The 21,550-nt window shown below is 39.1% G+C and overlaps 1 protein-coding gene across 1 annotated transcript in view; it reads left to right on the top strand.

The window, feature by feature from the left end:
- The window catches only part of LOC132807273 (frizzled-3), a 93,108-nt gene that overhangs the window by 56,389 nt on the left and 15,169 nt on the right, over window positions 1-21,550 (top strand). The window contains exons 4-5 of the mRNA XM_060821544.1: window positions 12,101-12,297; window positions 15,301-16,318. Coding sequence (XP_060677527.1) covers window positions 12,101-12,297; window positions 15,301-16,318 — 1,215 coding nt within the window. The remainder of the gene's footprint in view (window positions 1-12,100; window positions 12,298-15,300; window positions 16,319-21,550) is intronic.

Here is a 21,550-nt window from a genome sequence, read left to right as displayed (position 1 = left end):
ATGGAAGATATAGACTGTAGGGAAATAGATGGTGACACATTGCAAAATGTCCAAATTACAGAGGAAGAAGTGCTGGATGTCTTGAAACACATAAAGGTGGATAAATCCCCAGGACCTGATCAGGTGTACCCTAGAACTCTGTGGGAAGCTAGAGACGTGATTGCTGGGCCTCTTGATGAGATATTTGTATCATCAATAGTCACAGGTGAGGTGCAAGAAGACTGGACGTTGGCAAATGTGGTGCCATTGTTTAAGAAGGGTGGTAAGGACAAGCCAGGGAACTATAGACCAGTGAGCTTGATGTTGGTGGCGGGCAATTGGAGGGAATCCCGTGAAACAGGATGTACATGTATTTGGAAAGGCAAGGACTGATTAGGGATAGTCAACATGGCTTTGTACGTGGGAAATCATGTCTCACAAACTTGATTGAGTTTTTTGAGGAAGTAACAAAGAGGATTGATGAGGGCAGATATGATCTATATGGGTTTCAATAAGGCGTTCGACAAGGTTCCCCATGGGAGATTAGCAAGGTTAGATCTCACAGAATACAAGGATAACTAGCCATTTGGATACAAAACTGGCTAAATGTAGAAGACAGAGGGTGGTGGTGGAGGGTAGTTTTTCAGACTGGAGGTCTGTGACCAGTGGAGTGCCACAAGAATCGGTGCTGAGTCCTCTACTTTTCGTCATTTATATAAATGATTTGGATGCGAGCATAAGAGGTATAGTTAGTAAGTTTGCAGATGATACCAAAATTGGAGGTGTAGTGGACAGCGAAGAGGGGTACCTCAGATTGCAACAGGATCTTGATCAGATGGGCCAGTGGGCTGAGAAGTGGCAGATGGAGTTTAATTCAGAAAAATGCAAGGTATAAATGCAGGACGTATACACGTAATGGTAAGGTCCTAGGGAGTGTTGCTGAACAAAGAGATCTTGGAATGCAGGTTCATAGTTCTTTGAAAGTGGGTCGCAGGTAGATAGGATAGTGAAGAAGGCATTTGGTATGCTTTCGTTTATTGGTCAGAGTATTGAGTACAGAAGTTGGGAGGTCATGTTGTGGCTGGACAGAACATTGGGTAGGCCATTGTTGGAATATTGCGTGCAGTTCTGGTCTCCTTCCTATCGGAATGATGTTGTGAAACTTGGAAGGGTTCAGAAAAGATTTACAAGGATGTTGCCAGTGTTGGAGGTTTTGAGCTATAGGGAGAGGCTGAACTGGCTGGGGCTGTTTTCCCTGGAGCATCGGAGGCTGAGGGGTGACCTTATAGAGATTTATAAAATCATGAGGGGCATGGATAGGGTAAATAGACAAAGTCTTTTCCTTGGAGTTGGGGAATCCAGAACTAGAGGGCCATAGGTTTAGGGTGAGTGGGGAAGGTATAAAAGAGACCTAAGGGGCAACCTTTTCACTCAGAGGGTGGTACGTGTATGGAATGAGCTACCAGAGGAAGTGGTGGAGGCTGGTACAATTGCAACATTTAAGAGGCATTTGGATGGGTATATGAATAGGAAGGGTTTGGAGGGATATCGGGTGCTGGCAGGTGGACTAGATTGGGTTGGGATATCTGGTCGGCACGGACAGGTTGGACCGTAGAGTCTTTTTCCATGCTGTACATCTCTATGACTTCTCTGTGTCTTTGAGCCAATATTCATCTCCAGATTATTATCAGTAAATTAAAACTATCTGGTCAGAATCAGATTATTGTTTACGGGTTATGATAGACATTGCAAAAATCAATTTCCTGGTTCATTCTAACAGTATCTCTTGGGGAGATATTCACAAGTCTGTGGTATCACAGCAGTTTCTTACCTCTGGAGTAATTCTAGGTGGGTTACATCCTGGTTTAAACCTCCTTCTGACTCAGGCAATGTAACCATCTCCCCTTCAATCCTGGCATCAGACCTATAGTTCTGTAGTAATGCTACTTTGTAATCAGTAATAACTTGCTTTCTTATTAACTTGCTGTTCATTTTGTGATTAATTGTGATTAATGAACCAAGGATGCACAATTTTGTAAGTTCACATTTCGCAGTTTCTCACCTTCTAAAAAGTTACTCTGTTTTTCTACTTTTCCTTCCAAAGTTAACTTCCACCTTTCCCACATTTTGCATTACCAATGCTAATTTCTTAAATGTAAGCTTTTATAGCTCTTTATGTTCTGTTTAATTCCCCATCTGACTGCATTATCAGAAATTCTGGATATATTCTCTGCGGAGCCATATCTAGCTCATCGATATACATTACAAATAGTTGAGGTCTAGCATCAATTTTTGCATTATCTCACTTGTTGCAGCAACCCTAGAAAAGGCATATTTATTTCTACTTTCTGTCCATCCACCAATCCTCAATTCATGCTGATGTATTATCACCAACCTAATGAACACCAATTTTGTGTGGTAATTTCTTGTGTGGTGCCTTATTGAAAATGTTCTGAAAATCCAAATACAGTAACCTTGTATACCACTCATTAATCCTGGATGTTAGAAAATGATTTGAAAATATTTTATAGATTATATTAGTGTTCTAACCTGAATATTGAAATATTGTTTGTTCAAAACTGTGGATCTTGCAGCTTTGTACACTTCATAATTTCCCTGGATCCAATTTTTTTGCCTACTCTAAAATTTACTGCGCTGCAGCCAGATGATCACGTCATTTGCAGGTCTCATCTGGGATCATAATGTTAGCGGTCACATCTGGGACCATGACATAATTTGGAGATCCTATCTGGGATTGTAACAATAAATTTGGTGGTCTGGTCTGGACTGGGATTATCACAAATAATTTCCCTTCCTTAAATCCCTGTTTTCTCTCCTTAATCATAAAATTTGCCAAATGCACTAGTAATAGGTTCTAACAGTTGCACAACCACTGAGAGAGTAACTAATCTATAGTTCCCTGCCTTCTCTCACCATCCTTCTTTGAATTGCAGGGTTAGGTTTGCTAGCTTCAATCCATGGGGATTTAAGAATATAAGGAATTCTGGAGGATCAAAGTTAACATGTCTAATCTTTCCTTAGCGACCTGTTTTAAAACCCAAGTAGCAGTCCATTCAAGGGGACAATGGCAAATTCCACACTTTTGTCACTTGCTCGGTAAAGTTTTTCCTGAATTCCCTATTGACTTTGTTTTATATTGAAACATTCTCATTGTGTGAAATGTATGAAGTCTTTAAACATATCTAACAAGTCAACCTCTTAGCTTTCTTTTACTTCAGAGAAAACAGCTCCAAAGTTTTCTGGCTTTTCTGCAGGCATAACTGTTCTTAAGTAAACTAATTTAAAACTCCTTGTTTATCAATATAAATATTGTTTCAGTATAATGTGCAAGCTGGTCAAGTTGTGGAAGTGTACCTTTGAGCTGAAGCCATGTACAGAAAAAAGGATTTGAGTTTTGTCTTGTGCAGAAACTATAGTCTTAAAGCATCTGAGTTAGGAAAAGGGATTGAAGATTCAGAGATTATTTACTCTGGACAAGGGAAGATTTAAGAATTTTCAACAAGTACAGGAATTGAACCTTGAAAATATATTTAGAGATAGCCACGATCTCTATACAAAAAGTTTGTGCAGCTGGCTCTAGTAGATACAGAAGACAAATGGAAACCTTAAAGTTAACTGTTATTTGGAAAGTTATAAATGAGTTTGAAAAGGTAGATGATGTGCAAATATTTGAGAGAAGATAACAGGTTTTTCAAAAATTGTTTCAGAATTCTCAAGTTCTGGAAGTGATCAGCTGAACAGTGTTTCCACTTATGTACTTTCATGTTTTTCTGGATTTTGTGAATGCCATTATTATTTTATTTGATTTTTGGTTATTTCATAGTTATAGCAAAGGGTTTGGTTGTGTTACAATGCGCTCTTATGCTCAGACGTCTGACCAATGTATTAGAATTCTTTGAGGGGGTAACAAGCAAGATGGATAAAGAGGAAGTAGTAGACGTAATATATTTGGATTTCTAGAAGGCTACTTAATCAACATTAGAATGGATAGGTCAAATAATAAAGGACAGAGTTGACATAAGGTGGGAGGTTCATTCTCAGGATGGCAGTCTTCAACTAATGGAGTGTCACAGGCCCACAATTATTTTCATTTATACATTAGTTACTTAAATGAGGGAAGGAAATGTGTTATTGCCAAAAATAGGTGGGAAGGCAAGAACTGAAGGAGTCTTCAAAGGGATATAGAGAAGTTAAGAGAGTGGTAACAATTTGGCAAATGGAATATTATATGGAAAAATGTGAGATTGTGCACTTTGGTAGGAAGAATAGAAGAGATGAATATTATTTAAATAGAGAAAGCCTGCAAAACGCTACAGCATAGAGCGATTTTGGTGTCCTCTTGCATTAGTTACAGAAAGCTAGCTCATAAATTCAGCAGGCAATAAGGGAGCTCATTGGAATATTGGCCTTTTATTTCAAAGGGAATGGAGTCTTAACAGTAGGGAAATTTGTTTAAATTATGCAAGGTATCAATTCGGAAATATGCTGGCATTGGTGATGGTTTAGGGAAATTTTACTAGATTGATCCTTGGTATGGAGTGATTTTCATATGATGCAAGATTGTTGGGCTTGTACTCATTAAAGTTGTTTTTTATTAATTAATTCATGAGAAATGGGTAATGCTGGCTAAGCCAGCATTAATCTCCAACCCTAATTGCCCAATGTATAGTTTCTGATGTCACGTGAAGGCCAGACCAAGTAAAAATGGTGGTTTCCTTCCCAAAAGGACATTGGTGAACCAGGTGTGTTTTTCCAACAATCAGCAACAGTTTCATCATCATTATTAGACTCTTAATTCTGGATTGTAATTAAAAAAAGACAGTACAGCACAGGAACAGACCCTTTAACACATCATAGCTATTCTGACCATGATGCCATTCTAACCTAATCCCGTCTGCTTGCACACAGTCTGTCTCCCTCCATTCCTTGCCTGTTTGTGTATGCCTAAATGCCTTTTAAATGTTATTTTTGCATCCACTTCTATTATGTCTCCTGGCAATGTGTTCCAGCACTTATCATTCTCTGTATTTAAAAAAAACACTTGCCTTGTATACATCTTTTTTAACACCCCTGCTCCCACTTTGAGCCGATACCTCTGAGTGGATTCATAAGTTTCTTAAATATTCTGTCAGTATACTGCCAGAAACATGGTACAATGGGAGGGTCAAAGTTCTAGACACAGTAACATCAGTTTTTGATGGTGATAGTCATTACATCTAACTAAGATATTAAAAAACGCATAAAACAGACGAAAACTCAGTCTTTACCCTTTAATCTGTGTATTTTTCTCAGAAATTGGACAGAATTATGCAATAAATTGATCCCTCAATCCCAGGAAGTCCTATAATCCTTGCAATAAGTGAAAACAATTATCACAGCCACGCATTTGGGCCTACTTATAAATGGATGGAATTATTAAATGTAATTCAAAAGTAGTGGTAATCACCCTGGAATCCAAGATTATACAAATGAAATATTAGTTGTTCTGTTACTCTAAGCAGTCTTGAAGATAAGGAAGGAAATCCTGTCGAATTGCATAGTGGAACAAAGGGAAAAAGCAGGAGAATCCTATGGAGTAGTAGTACACAAATGAAGATTTTGTAATAGATTATCTACAAGTGTTGCTGCTAAGCCTAATCTAGGCAGTTCAAGGCCTAAAATGGAAACTGCCTCCAAGGGTTTAAAGTAGTGAGCTTTAGTAAAAAAAAAAACTCTACTGTAATTCTGTCCAGCACTCATTATCATCAATACGAGGATTCAACTATCATTAATGGTATGACTTTACTAAAAAGCCTTTTCATCTTCAATCATAGCTACCCTATATTGTTTCTTCAGTACACAGTACATTCCACAATGCTGACTGTAACTCTCCTGTAATCATAGCAAATGTATTGATAAAGGTTTTGTATGCAGCTGTAGAACGAAAAGTCAAGTGTGCTTATTTCAATTGTGAAATTACCAGGATCAATTTAAATTTGTTCTTTTCACAGTAGAAGACATTAATATTATTCCAAAGTTACAAAATATTCAAGGGGAAAAAGGAAGAAAGGATATAAATGCAATAATTATCACTACATTAAAAAGTGGCAGGGAAACTAATGGGTGCTAAGGACTGCTAAATCTCCTAGACATGATGGGTGGCATCCTAGGATTTAAGGAAGTAACTACAGAGCTAGTGGATGGTAATTTTCCAGGAACCCTTGCATTCTGGAAAAGGTCCAGAGGATTGAGAACTACCAATGTAACACATTTATTTAGAAAGGGATGGAGAAAGAAAAGGATAATTAGGCCAGTTAGCTGAATGCATGTAATTAGGAAACTGTTAGTCTATTATAAAGAGTATAATAGAGGATATAGAAATGCATAATATGATCAAAGCAGTGTCAGCATGGTTTCATGAAGAAGAAATCATGCCTGACAAATTCACATGAATTCTTAGAGGTCTTAACAATCTGGGTAGGTATCTGGGAATTAATGAATGTAATATATTTGGATTTTCAGAAGGCATTTGATAAGGCTTCAGACATAAAGCTACTTAACAAAACAGGAGCACATGGTGTTGGAGGTAGTATATTAGCATGGATTGAGGATTAGATAACTCATAGAGTTGGGAGAGAAGGGGTCATTTTCAGGATGGCAACATGTGGGGAACTACGAAGTTATGCCCTTTAACAAGGGGCATAGTGGATCTGAATATGATTTAAATGGAGAAAAACTGCAGAAAGCTGCAGAACAGAATGTTCATGAATCACAAAAAGCTAGCATCCAAGTTCACTGGGCAATAGGAAAGGAAAATAAAATATTGGCCTTTACTTCAAGGGATTGAAGTATAAACGTAGGAAGGTTTTGCTACAAGGCACTAGTCATTTCACAGCCAGAGTAATGGGAACAGTTTTTGGTCCTTATCGGGGGAAAGATATATTGGCATGGGGGACAACCCAGAGAAGGTTCACTAGGCTGGTATAGAGGGACTCCTTGTTAGATAGAGGTTGACAAGGTTAGGCCTGATCTTATTGGAATTTAGAAGAATGAGACGTGACATTATTGAAATATACAAGATTCTTAGGGGACTTGACATGCAGAAAGATTATTTCCCCTTGTGGGAGAGTCTAAGACCAGAGAAAATCATCTCAAGGTGAGGCATCACCCATTTAAGACAGAGATGAGAATTGTGAATCTGTGGAGTACTTTAGCAATGAGGGGTGTTGATGCTGCGTTATTAAGTACATCCAAGGCTAAGGTAGATTTAATTAGTAAGTAAATTGAGGATTAGAAGGCAAAGGTATGACTCTATGACAGGAAAATGGAGTTGAAGATTATCAGATCAGTTATGATCTTATTGAAAAGCAGAGTGGATTTGACGGACTGAAGAGCTTATTTCCATTCTAGTGCCTTATACTGTCTCTTTCTCCTCATTTCTCATCCCCTGTTTTATCTTATATATCAATGGTAACCTAAAATATAAGAGTAGGAGTACAAGTGGACCATGTGATCCTTCAAGTTTACTCTGCCATTCAATACAATCATGGATGCTTTACTTCAACTCTCATCAAACCCCTGCCAGCTCTCCCATGCTCCCTCCCCCTTATCCTTGAATTTCTTTAGTGATCGAAAATCAGCTGTGAATATTCTCACAGGGGATCCATTTTTATATCTGTAAACATTTGCTGTGGGACGGAAGGTATAAGTTACTAGTAACTTTTTCTGATTATTAATTTAATAGATGGTGTAAGCTTAATGAATGAATGCATAACGAAGTTTCCTTTGTCTCCTGTTTCATTTGATGATAAAGAGAATGCGATTCTGGAAGACCAGGAAAATCTTGTGAAATTGAAATGATTTGTTCAAGGCTATTGCTCCCTCCCCACTTCCAGGAGGACTTCCCTGACCTCTGTACTGGGCTGCTTTCTGTGTCTAATTAAAGTAGTTGGGGGTGGGGTACTCCATGGCATTAATGGAGGAGTGATAGTGTTCATAGTACTGTACAAGGAATGACATGCATTTGTAGAGAAAGGGAGTCTGATTGTGGAATGTTTGGGTCAGGAGGATGTGTTTCATCACTTGAAAACATTTTGCAAGGCTGAGGTTTACCTACTTGTTCAATCTGTGCCACAGCTGCTGTGGTTTGGTGATTATTTAATACCATGGGGTTGAACGATGTCATGGACACAATAACTTATTAAGCTGATTGTAATTTTATCCTTTGAACAGGGTTTTCAGTACGTTGCAGGGTTTTCAGTACATTGCAGTTGTCAAAAATGATTAATATTTTGCTTAATCCTTCTAAAAGGGTCTCTTACAGATAAGCATATTTGTAGAGTTTTTTTGGTAGTTCAAGAATTAAGTCATCATCTTGTTCAGAAATCAAACTGAAAGAGTTCCCTGTATTTCATCTAGTATATGTAGAGTTTTGAGGTTTGTCAAAACATCTCATAATTATCTGGTGTCTTTTGCCCTGTGAAATTCGGAAGCAAAATTAATCAACTTTTCCAATTCTGAATGAGAAACGGAAGCAGCACCGATTATGTCATTGATGTACTGGAGAAGGAGTTGTTGTGAAGGAGCCAAAACGGATGGGTACATGAATGTTTCATGTACCTCACAAAGAGGCATAACTGGGGCCCATGTGGATACCTATAGTCCTACCTCTGATCTGAAGAAAGTGAGAGGAGTGAAAGGAGAAGTTTTTCAAAGTGAGTACAAAGTCAGTCAGGCAGAAGAGGATGGCAATAGTTCAGGCCTGCTTTCCAGGAAGAAGCAAAGTACTCTAAGGCCATTCTGATGCGGGGTATACATGTAAAGGGTGTTATTACTCCTCTTATTTTACATCTTAGTAAATTGTAAGGTGGAATGCAGTCAGTTGCATCATAGAGTCATATGGAAACAGACACTTCGGTCCAAATTATCCATGTTGACCGGGTATTCTAAACTGAACTAGGCCCATTTGCCTGCATTTGGCCCATATCCATTCAGATGCTTTTAAATGTTGTAACTGTACATGCCTCTACCACTTTCTTTAGCAGCTCGTTCCGTACATGCACCAACCCCTGCATGAAAAAGTTGCCCCTCAGGTCCTTTTTTAATATATCCTCTCTCACCTGAAACCCATGCCCTCTAGTTTTGGACTCACCTACCCAGGAAAAAGACCTTGTCTATTTACCCTATCCATGCCTCTCATTTTATAAACCTCTACAAGGTCAACCCTTGTAAGTCTTTTCTGCACCCTCTCAAGTTTAACAGCGTCTTTCTGATAGGAGGACAATCAGAGTTGTACATAGTTAAAAATCACACAACACCAGGTTATAGTCCCAACAGGTTTAATTGGAAGCACACTAGCTTTCAGAGCGTCACTTCTTCATCACTACCACCTGATGAAGGAGCAATGCTCCGAAAGCTAGTGTGCTTCCAATTAAACCTGTTGGACTATAACCTGGTGTTGTGTGATTTTTAACTTTGTACACCCCAGTCCAACACCGGCATCTCCAAATCAGAATTGTACACAGTATTCTTCACCAGTGTCCTGTACAGCTGCAACATGATATCCCAAGTCCTAAGCTCAAATGTTCTGGCCAATGAAGCCAAGCGTGCTAAATGCTGCCTTCAGCACACTATCTACCTCCAACTCCACATTCAAGGAACTATGCAGCAGCACCCCTAGGTCTCTTTGTTCAGCAGGACTCTCCAGGAGTTAGCTGTATAAGTCCTGCCGTAGGTACAGATGCTTAGGAATTGACCGACAGGTTTAGACAGTACATTTGGATCGGCTCAGGCTTGGAGGGCCGAAGGGCCTGTACCTGGGCTGTAAATTTTCTTTATTCTTTGTTTTCCTTGCCAAAATGAAAAACCTCATGTTTAGCTAAATTAAGCTCCATCTACCACTCCTTAGCCGATAGGCCCTTCTGATCAAGGTCCTGGTATACTCTGAGATAATCCTCACTGTCCACTCCATCACCTATTTTGGTGTAATTTGCAAACTTACTAACGATACTGCCTTTTTTCACATCCAAATCATTTATGTAAATGAAGAAAAGCAATGGACCCAGCACCGATTCCTGGAGCATACTGCTGGTCCCAGGTCTCCAGTCCAAAAAACAATACTCTACAACCATCACCTGTTTTCTACCTTTGATCCAATTTGTATCCAATTGGCTAGCTCCCCCTGGATCTCACATGAATTGACCTTACTAGCCAGTCTACCATATGGAACCTTGTCAAACTCATTGCTGAGGTCTGTATCCTGGAGAAGATGCTGAGGAAGAGTCTCTGGGCCCGAAATGTTAACTCTGATTTCTCTCCACAGCAATCTGTTTTTGTATTCCTTTTTTTGCATTCTTAACATCTGCCTCACAACCTCCCCAATGTATGATGGTATAAAAGATGCATTTTGTTGAAGCATTTCATCTTGCACTTCGTAAAATTTATAAGAAATACCAATGTATGGGGAAAATAACATTTCACACTGCATGAGAAGAGAATACTGATTGGTTGTCAAGTGGTCTGTGCTTGGTAGAGGCATTGCCAGTTACCTGATGATTGACAATTATTTGGATCTAATTGAAGATTTTTTTTAAACAGCTGTCGCCTTTGTGATGTGTTAAAATCTAAGCCTTAGAAATAAAGTTTAATCTCCTAGTATCCTAAGCTACTGAATGTGGTATATAATTAGACGATAAAAGACTTATTTGGTTCCTTTCCTTTAGATCTTTTAAGTAATGGCACATCTTTGTTACAGCTTTTAGTGGAAATTAGATGAAGATTTTAAATCAAATGCTATTAAAGATCCTTGTATTTTGAGACTCACAGCTACAACAAAAACAATTTGGATTTGAACAGCATCTTTAATCTAGTAAATCATCTCATGGTGCATAAAGGTATTATCAGTCAAAATTTGAGAACCATTGCCCCATGAGGTATTAGGATAAACTATCAAAACTTATTACCCCACCTTTTAACCTTTCCATTCTAAATTCCTTAAAAGTTCCGTTGCCTATCTTTCCCAAATTACATCTTTATAAAAGATGTCTTAAAATTTAACTTTCTAATCTCCATGGTATAGAAACATTTCTTCTCAAAGTTACAAATGACATCCATGGTGACAATTACAAAAGTCAGCTATTCCTCCTTGCCTTTGCTGGCGCCTGCAGCCTTTTGTTATGACTTCTGTTTTTACTTAACAGCTGCCATTCTTACTTCAGTGTAATCCTGACCCGTACTTGGGCAAATGTCTGGCTTTCCAGGTTACGGCAGGTGGGTTCAAACAATTCTCGACAAAGCATCAATCAAATCACTAAATCAGATTCTAATTTTCCATCTCACTGCTGTTTGTGCTGCCTTCAGCAAGACACCATTCCTTCAGTGCTGCACTGGAGTGTGAACTTAAATTTTAGGCTTCTGTTTTTGGAGTGGCTTTTTCCCTTAAGTATTTCTGTTTTGTCTGGGTGGCTGTATGTACTACAATAATGTGTTTCCAGTTTATGTAATCCCAGATTCTTTAGAAATGCATCCACAAAATGTAGCCACTCCTGCAGCATGGCATGGCTGGGTAACTCTTATGTTCTAATATTTATAGAGCTGGTCACTATCATCTACTTTCTCTTTTTGGTTTCTGTCTTTCCTCTGAACAATTCCAGATACTTTTCAAAGAAAGAAGTTTCATTTCTAGAATTGTATTAGAGAAAATGAAACTTACCTAGCAATGTTTATAAGCTTAAACAAAATGTTGCACTTTCCCTGGAAGTGATGGCAATTCCTGAATTAGACTTGGCTGGGAAAGAATAAAGTAGAATTATTATAGCCAGCTATCCTTGTTAGATAATTATTTTCCAAGCGCTACATCTGCTCATCATCCAGTGGTTTTGTTTGTTAAATTTAACGATTATGATTTGTTGTAAGTTTGGAATATTGGGGTGGATTATGCCTAACTGATCTTTGGAATAAAATATTTGACTAGTTAAAGATTTAGAATTGAATTATGTCATGTACTGTTGCTCTTATGAGCTATATTGTAATGAATATGATATGGATTTAGTTTCAATTTTCTTGAATTTGCTTACATTTATTTTGTAACAGGACTACATAACCATACTTATTTCTCTTACAGCCATTCCATCCTCTTGTAAACTTGGAATGTTCCAGGGATCTACAGCCGTTCCTATGTGCAATGTATGCCCCTGTTTGCACAGAGTATGGACGTATTACACTGCCATGTCGTAAACTCTGTCAGCGAGCATATCTGGAGTGCAATAAGCTGATGGAGATGTTTGGAGTCATGTGGCCAGAGGAGATGGAGTGTATAAAGTAAGAAAGCAAGCTAACCCATCTGAGCCACCAAGGTGGCAAGGCAAACATTTCAGAAAATGCTGGTGATACCCACCAGGTCAGAGAAATAGGTAATGTTATTGTGACTGAATAAAAAATCTCGCCCAAAAATGTTCGCCTTCCTTTCTCTTCCAGACACTATATGACCTGTGGGCATTTAAAGCATTTTCTGCTTATATCAAGCTTACACCATTCTTTAAGCTGTCTTAGCAACAGTCTTGTTTTTATAATGAATCTCTTTCATCCTGCTGAATACAAAAAAAAATCCTTCTCTATTGTGCTGGTTGAAGCTTATTTATTTGAATTGTCACATGATCTTAAATGTTAATTGTCTTCAGCCTGGAAGCATATATACTGAGACCTTCCTTCCAGCAGCATAGTGCTTGTGTTCTCTAGTGGGAAGGAATGCTAAGTCAAGCACCTAAGTTGCTGCCACCATTGGGTGAAGAGTCTATTGCAGTAATGGTGAAAATGTACATACATTGTCTTTGATTAGCAATTATAAAGCAGAAGGATTAACAGCTGCCACTTAGCCTATGTAACGTTTTCTGATGATATTTAGATTGCACAGCATTTTGACAGATGTTTCCTTTAATCATTGATTTTTAAAGCACTCGGGTATTCTCGAGTTATGCAAGCTTTTTCTTCTTTCTTTCTTGTTGATTTTGGGGTATTTGTGATCACAGTTACTGAAGATAGGCAGTTGACAATTTGTAAGTAATTTAGATATGCATTAATTAATTTGATAAAGAAAAGTATCTAACTGTGGCAAATGAGGATGGTTTACTGATACCAGAGAACAAACAGGCTGTTGATGTGGAATGCGTTGCTCTCATTAAAGTGAAGGCAGTATCCTGGTGCGTTAGCCATAGTGTTAGAGAACTCTTCTCTGGGTCTACCTCTTCTTTTGGTTCATCTTCATCTGAGGGTCACCTGATGAGGAACACTGCATGCAAGGACTACCTGAGGAGGACTCCTTGCTGTCCCTGAGCACTTGATATACCCTCTTCCAGAGGCAGATAATTTGTACTGTATCAGTCAATGTATGATTCCTTTTGGTGAGTGACTATGGGAGGACTACTCATGACACTGGATTCTCGTCGTTTCCTTGCCAACTTCCATTTGAAAGTCGGTTTTCATTCCTCTAAGAACAAAACTTTATTTTCAAAAACATTGCTCTTGTAGTAGTGTGGAACCTGATAAAAATTATAGTTTTGCTGGTGAAGGCTAATTACTATTAAAACAATTAAATGAGTTTTCATGTTATACATGAAATACTGTCTGTGGGCTGCAAAAAACATACAGTTTTAATGGGGGCCCTAATTTCCAACATTAAGTCCATACCAAAACAGCATTCCAGTTAGAACGCCAGAATTTCTTCCAGTGATCTGACTGCCAATTTCTGCAGATAATAAATAGCTCTGTGGAGCATCCAGCTGCTGCAGCATCCACTCTGCATCTGGTATTAACTAATTTGAAACTGCTCAAACTTACTTAAGTTTCTTGTAACCACTCTGAGCTGGCTGCAAACTCACGTTTCATGTTCCAGCCTTCTGCACTTTTGGTATTTAGTAAAAGATTTAAGAAAGTTATCCCTGGATTTGAGCAAGTTGAGAACATTGCAAGTAAATGCCAAAGTCACTGTCATCTCAAAGTACTGTTCTGACAAAGAATCACCAATGTCTTTTGGTGAAGGGTTAGTGTTCTAATCTTTCCATTCAGGAGTCCTGTGTGAATTTCTTGCAATTTTTTTAAAAACAGAGATAAAATCACTTGAATTTAGGTTTTGTCCTTCATATCCTTGGTACTCCACAACGCTCTTCACAGAAACGGAATTGCCTTTGAGCTTTAATGATTCTTATTGTGCAAAAAATATATAATCCAGTAACCAATTTGTCTAATCTTTGGCATTCTGTAGCCCAGAAAATTATGAATGCATTATCATTAAATACATTTAAGGTTTTCAAAGGAACTCAGTTGAACTGTTATAATGAATCTTGTAGATTGTGCATTCATTGTGCAATATTTTAGTGAAGGGAATAAACTTTTAATATGGTGTATGCTAAACTAACTAAACAGGCTCCCTTTACCTAGTATTATAGAATCATAGAATTCCTACAGTATGGAATTAGGCTACTCAGTACATTGAGTCCACACTGACTCTCTGAAGAGCATTCCGCCAAGACCCACACTCCTGCCCTGTCCCTGTAACCCTGCATTTTCCTTAGCTAGTGCACCCAGTCTGCACACTATGGGCAATTTAGCATGACTAATCCACCTAACCTGCACATCTTCGGATTGTGGGAGTAAACTGGAGCACCCAAAGGAAAGCCATGCAGACATGGAGAAAACAAGCAAACTCCACACAGTCGCATAAGCTGGAGTCGAACCCAGGTCCCTGTGAGGCAGCAGTGGTAACCACTGAGCCATTGTGCCACTCCATGTGTCAAGTTACTTGAGCATTTTTGGAGTGTATATATTCAGGCAAATGGAGAACACTCAACAACATTCCTGACTTGCACCTTGTAGGTAGAGGACTGTTCCTCCCAAGCATGCTATTCTTTCTTTAATAGGTTATGTATTATACATAGGCCATTAGACAATACTTAACAACAGTCATTAATGATGGAGTTGTATTTTAGATAAATTTTGCAGTAGTTTCAGAAAGGAACATGTGGCTCCTTCTCCTACCTTGGGTGTGAAAGCTGTTAATTGGTCGTCATATAGATACTGTAATAACACTGGAATCTAGTGTCATGCAGTTTTCAGACTTCTTGCCTTGGCAACTTAAATTCTCCATTTCAGTTCTTTCTAGTTGCCAGTAGCACTTATAAGCGTAAATGTTATTGCTAACTGTATTCATAATTCTCCAAACAGAATGTTTTAAGTCAGGATCAGTGCAATAAAGAGAATTAGATATCTATATATAGAAAACTTGAGTAATAGCAACTGATTTTCTAATTCACTTTTTCCATCCCCCAGATTTCCAGACTGTGATGAAGCCTATCCACGCCAGACTGACTCTATTTCAGGTGGTGATCCCACAGAGGAGGCCCCAATGGCAGTGCAGAGAGACTATGGTTTTTGGTGCCCACGGGAATTGAAAATTGATCCTGAACTTGGCTATTCCTTCCTAGGGGTCACAGATTGTTCACCACCCTGTCCTAACATGTACTTCAGACGTGAAGAACTTTCTTTTGCAAGGTACTTCATCGGCGTGATCTCCATCGTTTGCTTGTCTGCTACACTCTTCACCTTTCTCACATTCCTTATTGATGTGAAGCGATTCCGCTATCCAGAACGGCCAATCATATTTTATGCAGTCTGTTACATGATGGTATCCTTGGTGTTTTTTATTGGGTTTCTTCTAGAAGACACAGTTGCATGCAACAGAAATGATCCTTCAGTTTATAAAGCATCTACAGTGACACAAGGTTCCCACAATAAGGCATGTACTATGCTATTTATGATACTTTACTTCTTCACAATGGCAGGCAGTGTCTGGTGGGTGATCCTGACTATCACGTGGTTTTTGGCTGCTGTTCCCAAGTGGGGCAGTGAAGCCATAGAGAAGAAAGCACTGCTGTTCCATGCAAGTGCTTGGGGGATCCCAGGAACTCTCACGATCACTCTCCTTGCCATGAACAAAATTGAAGGAGACAACATCAGTGGTGTTTGCTTTGTTGGACTGTATGATATTGATGCACTGCGATATTTTGTTTTAGCTCCTCTCTGTCTCTACGTGGTGGTAGGTGTTTCTTTGCTACTGGCAGGTATAATATCTCTGAATCGTGTAAGGATTGAAATCCCACTAGAAAAAGAGAACCAGGACAAGTTGGTGAAGTTCATGATCCGTATTGGTGTATTCAGTGTTCTCTACCTTGTGCCGCTCCTTGTGGTAATTGGATGTTACTTTTATGAACAAGCATTTCGTACTGTATGGGAGACGACATGGATTCAGGAACGCTGTCGTGAATACCATATTCCCTGCCCTTACCAGGTATGTCATACTTCACTACTCAAATTGGAAAGTAACGGGTAAAACAAGTAAAAATCATGATTAATGACTAGTTTCTGAGGTGATGAACCTTTCTGCAATCTGTGACTAGTAACTTGTTTACAGTGCTGACCCTGTAGCTTCAAGTTGTATATACTGATTACTTGCATTGCTCTCTAAGACTTTGTGTATATTTATATGTTTGTATATGTGTGTGAGTATGTGTACTATAAGTAGAAAATGTTACCTGTATTCTAAAAATCATAACTAATACTTAAGGAATGCATAATTATGAAAGGAAAGACATGCATTTATGTAGCACCTATTCTAATTCTACTATTTCCCAAAAGCACTTCACGATCAATGAATTACTTTTGAAGTGAGCACATCATTGAAGTGTAGAAATGTTGCAGTTAGTTTGTGGACAGGAAGCTTCCACAACAGCAGTAAAATAAATTACCCAAAATCTGTCTGAGATGCTGGTTGAGGGTTAAATTTTGGCTGGGACATAGAGAGAATTGTGCTCTTTAAATCATACCATGTGAGCGTTTCAGTTCATCTGAAAGATCTAAAAGGCTCATGGTTTAAAGTGTCATCTGAATGATGATGCTTCTAACAATGCAGCCATCTCTCAGCACACTCCATGTTTTGCAAAATGGAGGAATAGCAGAATGTGTGTTCACCATTAGATCTTAACTATATATACCTACCTTTGTTAAGAAACATACCTCAACTTTGAACACCTGGAATAGACCGAGTCTATTTGATTGTGTCTTGTAAGCTCAATTTCTAGCAATGAAGATGGAGGGAATAAGGAAGAGTATTTAAGACAAACACATTTGAAGATTTGTAGGACTAAATAAAAATAACTGAATATGATTGTAGGAAGAAATATGTTGTGATGTACCATTTATTATTTGATGCAGTATTGTTCATAGGCATAACCTAACTTACACAAATTTTCAAACTCTAGGGTACAATTATTGTTTTAAAATCAGGCCCATGTATGGCTTAATTTTTGCTAGTATGCTGTAAATGTAGACTGATTTTGTTAGTATTAGTTTGTACTTTTAGCTGATGTTTTGATAAAATCAGACTGATTACCAATGGCTGTGTTGAAACACATGATATTTGTGTGATAGATATATGTTTGATTTATTGAAGTGATTATGGTAGAGAAATAAGATTGAGTGAATTGCCGTATCTGGCTCCATTTTATCATCTATCATATTTCAATTCCCAATGCTGCAAGTTTCATTTAGGGACAGACAAATATGCATACTAAACTATGTTAACTGTTGAGCTGAAATATGTGCCACCGTTATTGGAAAAGCACAATGAGACAGAATTGAAATTGAACTCAACTGCAAAATCACATTACACCAAAACAGTGATAAATTCTGAATGTTAAGCCCAACCACAGTCAAATTCTTTGTTAGGAGAATCCTTTTGGAATTCTGTGGATTGAAGTTATAGATTGTCTTTAGCACTTCCCAGCACTAGATCCTTGGATGTAAATTTCAAGAATGTCACACCTTGTTTGAAATTCCTCATAGAATGGTGAAATCAGTTCAGAAGAAGCTCTTTGGTCCAGTATGCACATACCTAAACTCATCCCACTTTTCTGCTCTAGGTTCATAGCTGTGAATGTTATGACACTACTCATCCAAATACTTTTAAAGGTTGAGACTTCCTGCCTCAACTACCCTCCCTGGCACTGCATTCCAAACCTCTACCACCCATTGGGTGAAAAGGTTTTTTTCTCAACTCTCCTCTTAAACCTCTTGTGTTTCAGTTTAGAATTATGCCCCTTGTTATTTGGCCCATTGACTAAGGGGAACAACTGCTTTCTATTCACCATGTTCGTGCCCCTCTTAATTTTATATACCTCTTATCAGGTCTCCCCTCCACCTTCTCTACTTCAAAAGAAAACAACCCAAGCTCATCTAACTTGTCTTCATAGCTGAAGTTCTCCATCTCATGCAACATCCTGTTGTTTCTCCTTTTGTACTCTCTGCAGTGCTTTTGCACCTTTCATATAGCGTGGTGACTAGGTGTGCACACAGTACTCTGTTATGCCCTGGCCAAAAGTTCTCTACTGCTCCAACATGATCTGCCTACTGCTATTATCTATGCCGCAACTGATAAAAGCAAGTGTTTTGTATGCCTTCTTAACTACCCTATTAACCTGTCAACTTTCTTCAGGGATCTGTGGACAAGTATCTCAAGATCCCTCCACTCCTGTGGGCTTCTTGGTATACTTATTGAATCCGTCCTTATCTTGTTCCTTTCTTCAAAGTGCATCACCCCATTTATTATGGCTAAATTTCAGCTGGCACTGATCTGCCCATCTGACCAATCGATTTATATCCTCCTGTAACCTAACACCTTCCTCCTCACTGTCAACCACATGGCCAATCTTTGCAAATGACACAAACTTATTTCTCATTCTCCACCACCCCCCCTCACCGTTCTCATCTACATCACTTATGAATGTCACAAACAATAAGGAATCCAGCACAAATCCCTGTGGTACACCACTGCACACCAGGTTCCAGACACACAGCCTTCTACCCCCATCTTCTATCTCCTATCACAAAGTAAATTTTGGATTAATCTTGTCAAGTTACCCTGGATCCCGTGAGCTTTTATCCTACCATCACCACAGATCTGGGTTGTGACTGCATTTCTGCATTCCCAAATCATACCACTACCATATGTTTCTGAGTTGGAAACGTCTATCTTTCTCAATAGGTACATTGACATAATTGGGAAATCCACAAGGGTCAAGGACCCCATCAGAAGTTAGACTCATGTGACAAAGTCATGGTAGTTGTCGAGCTCTGAAAGTGGATGGTAAGCCGACAACCCAACCACCCTCCTTCCTCCAGCTTCATTGTCAGAGGAAACTGGCACTACCTAGTTGTACTCTATGCAATCCAAAATTTGCCATTGCTGTATGTGTGGTAAAGCTGGCAGTGCAGTGCTGTCAATAGAAAAAGCTGCAAGCAGAGACTATCAGACAAAGGATTTTGCAAGCTGACTATATGCTGCAACTTGTGTGGTGAGGCCAATGTAATCTAATCTCAAAAGACTGCTCTAACAGAGAGCAGCCCAAACCATGCTCCTTTCATGAACCTTCCACTGTCACTTGGGCAGAACATACTTATGAAATTATACCTCATGAACAATGTCCCAGACATCACCATCACTAACCCTGGTTATGTCCTCTCCCATCATCAGAACAGACCCACCAGGTATGACAGCATACTGGAGGGAGCAATAGTCCTGAGAGTCCTCAATATTGAAATTGAGCCCCATGTAGTCTCATGGCACCATGTCAAATGTAAGCAAAGGAACCTGCTGATTATCACCTTCTGCACCCACTCATCTTCCACTCAGCTGATGAATCAGTGCTTTCCTACATGTACTGTCAGGTGATGAGGAAACCAACAAGGGCAAGAAACTTAATTGGTCCAATATTTAGGGACGGACAGTGAATGCTGGTGTGGTTGACAATGACCAGATCCCATGAACATATCTTTTAAAAAAGTATGGTTTCTTCAGCCTACCAATTTGTCTTGTCTGGTAGGTAGCAACATGTTTAAAATGGTATGAAGATTACTTCCTTTTAACGTGTAGTTTTAAAGCTATTATACAATGTGTTTCAACCACATTATCTTAAGGTCAAAGCAGATGTGCTGTTTCCACAGAAGGATGGAATAGTGCACCTCTGCTCCTACAAGTAATGATTGCGATGGTGGATACTCCATCAGCCTTAACAAGGAGCAGGCCTACGTGATGGGTGTGCTCTCTAAAATGGATTTGGGAATGTAGAGAATGTGGTGAATTTCAGAAAGCTTCCTTATCCTATCTGCGGTAAGACACAGCTGACCTGTCTTTCATCTACTACATGAAAGCTTTGCTCATCAGACAGGATGCAGGCTTAAGAGGACTGGAAATCCCAGGTAAGGATGGCATTGGGTCAAAGCATTCCTGTACATGAACTGTCACTTCTGTTTGGATTGCTGTTGCTATGCAGACTCAGCATCAGCAAACAGTTCAAATAGGCCTGTGGAGCAAAGGTAAATCACGGCATGTTATTTGGGAACTGGGTTGTTTAAATCTGTTTGCCCTTCACTGTCAGGTCAGACTACCTGAAAGTGCTGGGGAAATGTCTTGGAGGAGCCAAGACATGAGCTAAAGACTAGATACAGCAAGTAGTTATGGTAAAACTAAAAAAACAACTGGGCATGTGGAAGCAATACTTCATCTCCATTTTGAATGCGAACTTTATCAGGTGCAAAATGTTCTTGGTGTTGTTGTATGTGGCAGTAGTCTGGCCCATTACCCCATTACTGTTTCTGCTGTGGTGATCACTCAAGCCACTTTCTTATTTATCTTTATGTCAAAATGTTTTGCAGGGGCAAATTGTACAGACCTGTGGATTAAAGAGAAAAACCATACCCAATATCACTGTCATTCTGTTGGTCATCTTGTGTGCTGCTGCATCAAGATGTACATGGACTCTCAGGGCACAGACACCAAGTACATACTGAGGTTCCATCAATCCCTCATTTTGGCAAGGTTGGGTCTGGCCATGTTGTTATAAAATGCTGCAAGCAGTTAGACTGTGTCATATAATCTGTCCCCATGAAAGCATTCATACAGAAAAACAACTTTGACCACAAATCCATCAGATGGTTTCCACTTGCAATGTCCTAAATGCCTTATAGGCAAAGAAGATTATGGAATAAAATGGAAAGTGCTGGAGAGCTCAGCATGTCTGAAAGTATTATTGTTTCAGAACTGTTGAAGTTGTATTTTTATTTCAGATTTCCAGCATTTGCAATATTTTGCTTTTATCAGGAACATTTTGAATTATATTGGTCAGTTCTCTGTGTGGACTTTGAGAATAATTTGACAGATTGCTCATCTCCAGAACTTTCAAATGGTGAGAAGGGCCTTCCCAATCAAATTCCTTTTACAAATCTGAAGTCTCACCTCTCCTCATGTTGCTGACAAAGGGACTATGGTGAGGGAGAGATTAGCCATGATCTCACCAAATGGCAGAGCAGCCTTGAGGGTCCGAGTGGTCTACCTTCTGATTTGTATGTTTGTATGATTGACCTCCATCTCCTGGAATATGCCTTTCCAAGTAAGGTCTGGAGAGAGATGTAGTGGCTTTTGTCAAGGCTCATGCGGACAGCTCCATGACAGAGGACTCTGCTGTAC

Source organism: Hemiscyllium ocellatum, chromosome 3, assembly GCF_020745735.1.
Source record: "Hemiscyllium ocellatum isolate sHemOce1 chromosome 3, sHemOce1.pat.X.cur, whole genome shotgun sequence".
Lineage (NCBI taxonomy): Eukaryota > Metazoa > Chordata > Chondrichthyes > Orectolobiformes > Hemiscylliidae > Hemiscyllium > Hemiscyllium ocellatum.
The sequence above is the reverse complement of the archived record's forward strand: the minus strand, read 5'-3'. Positions and strand labels throughout refer to the sequence as shown.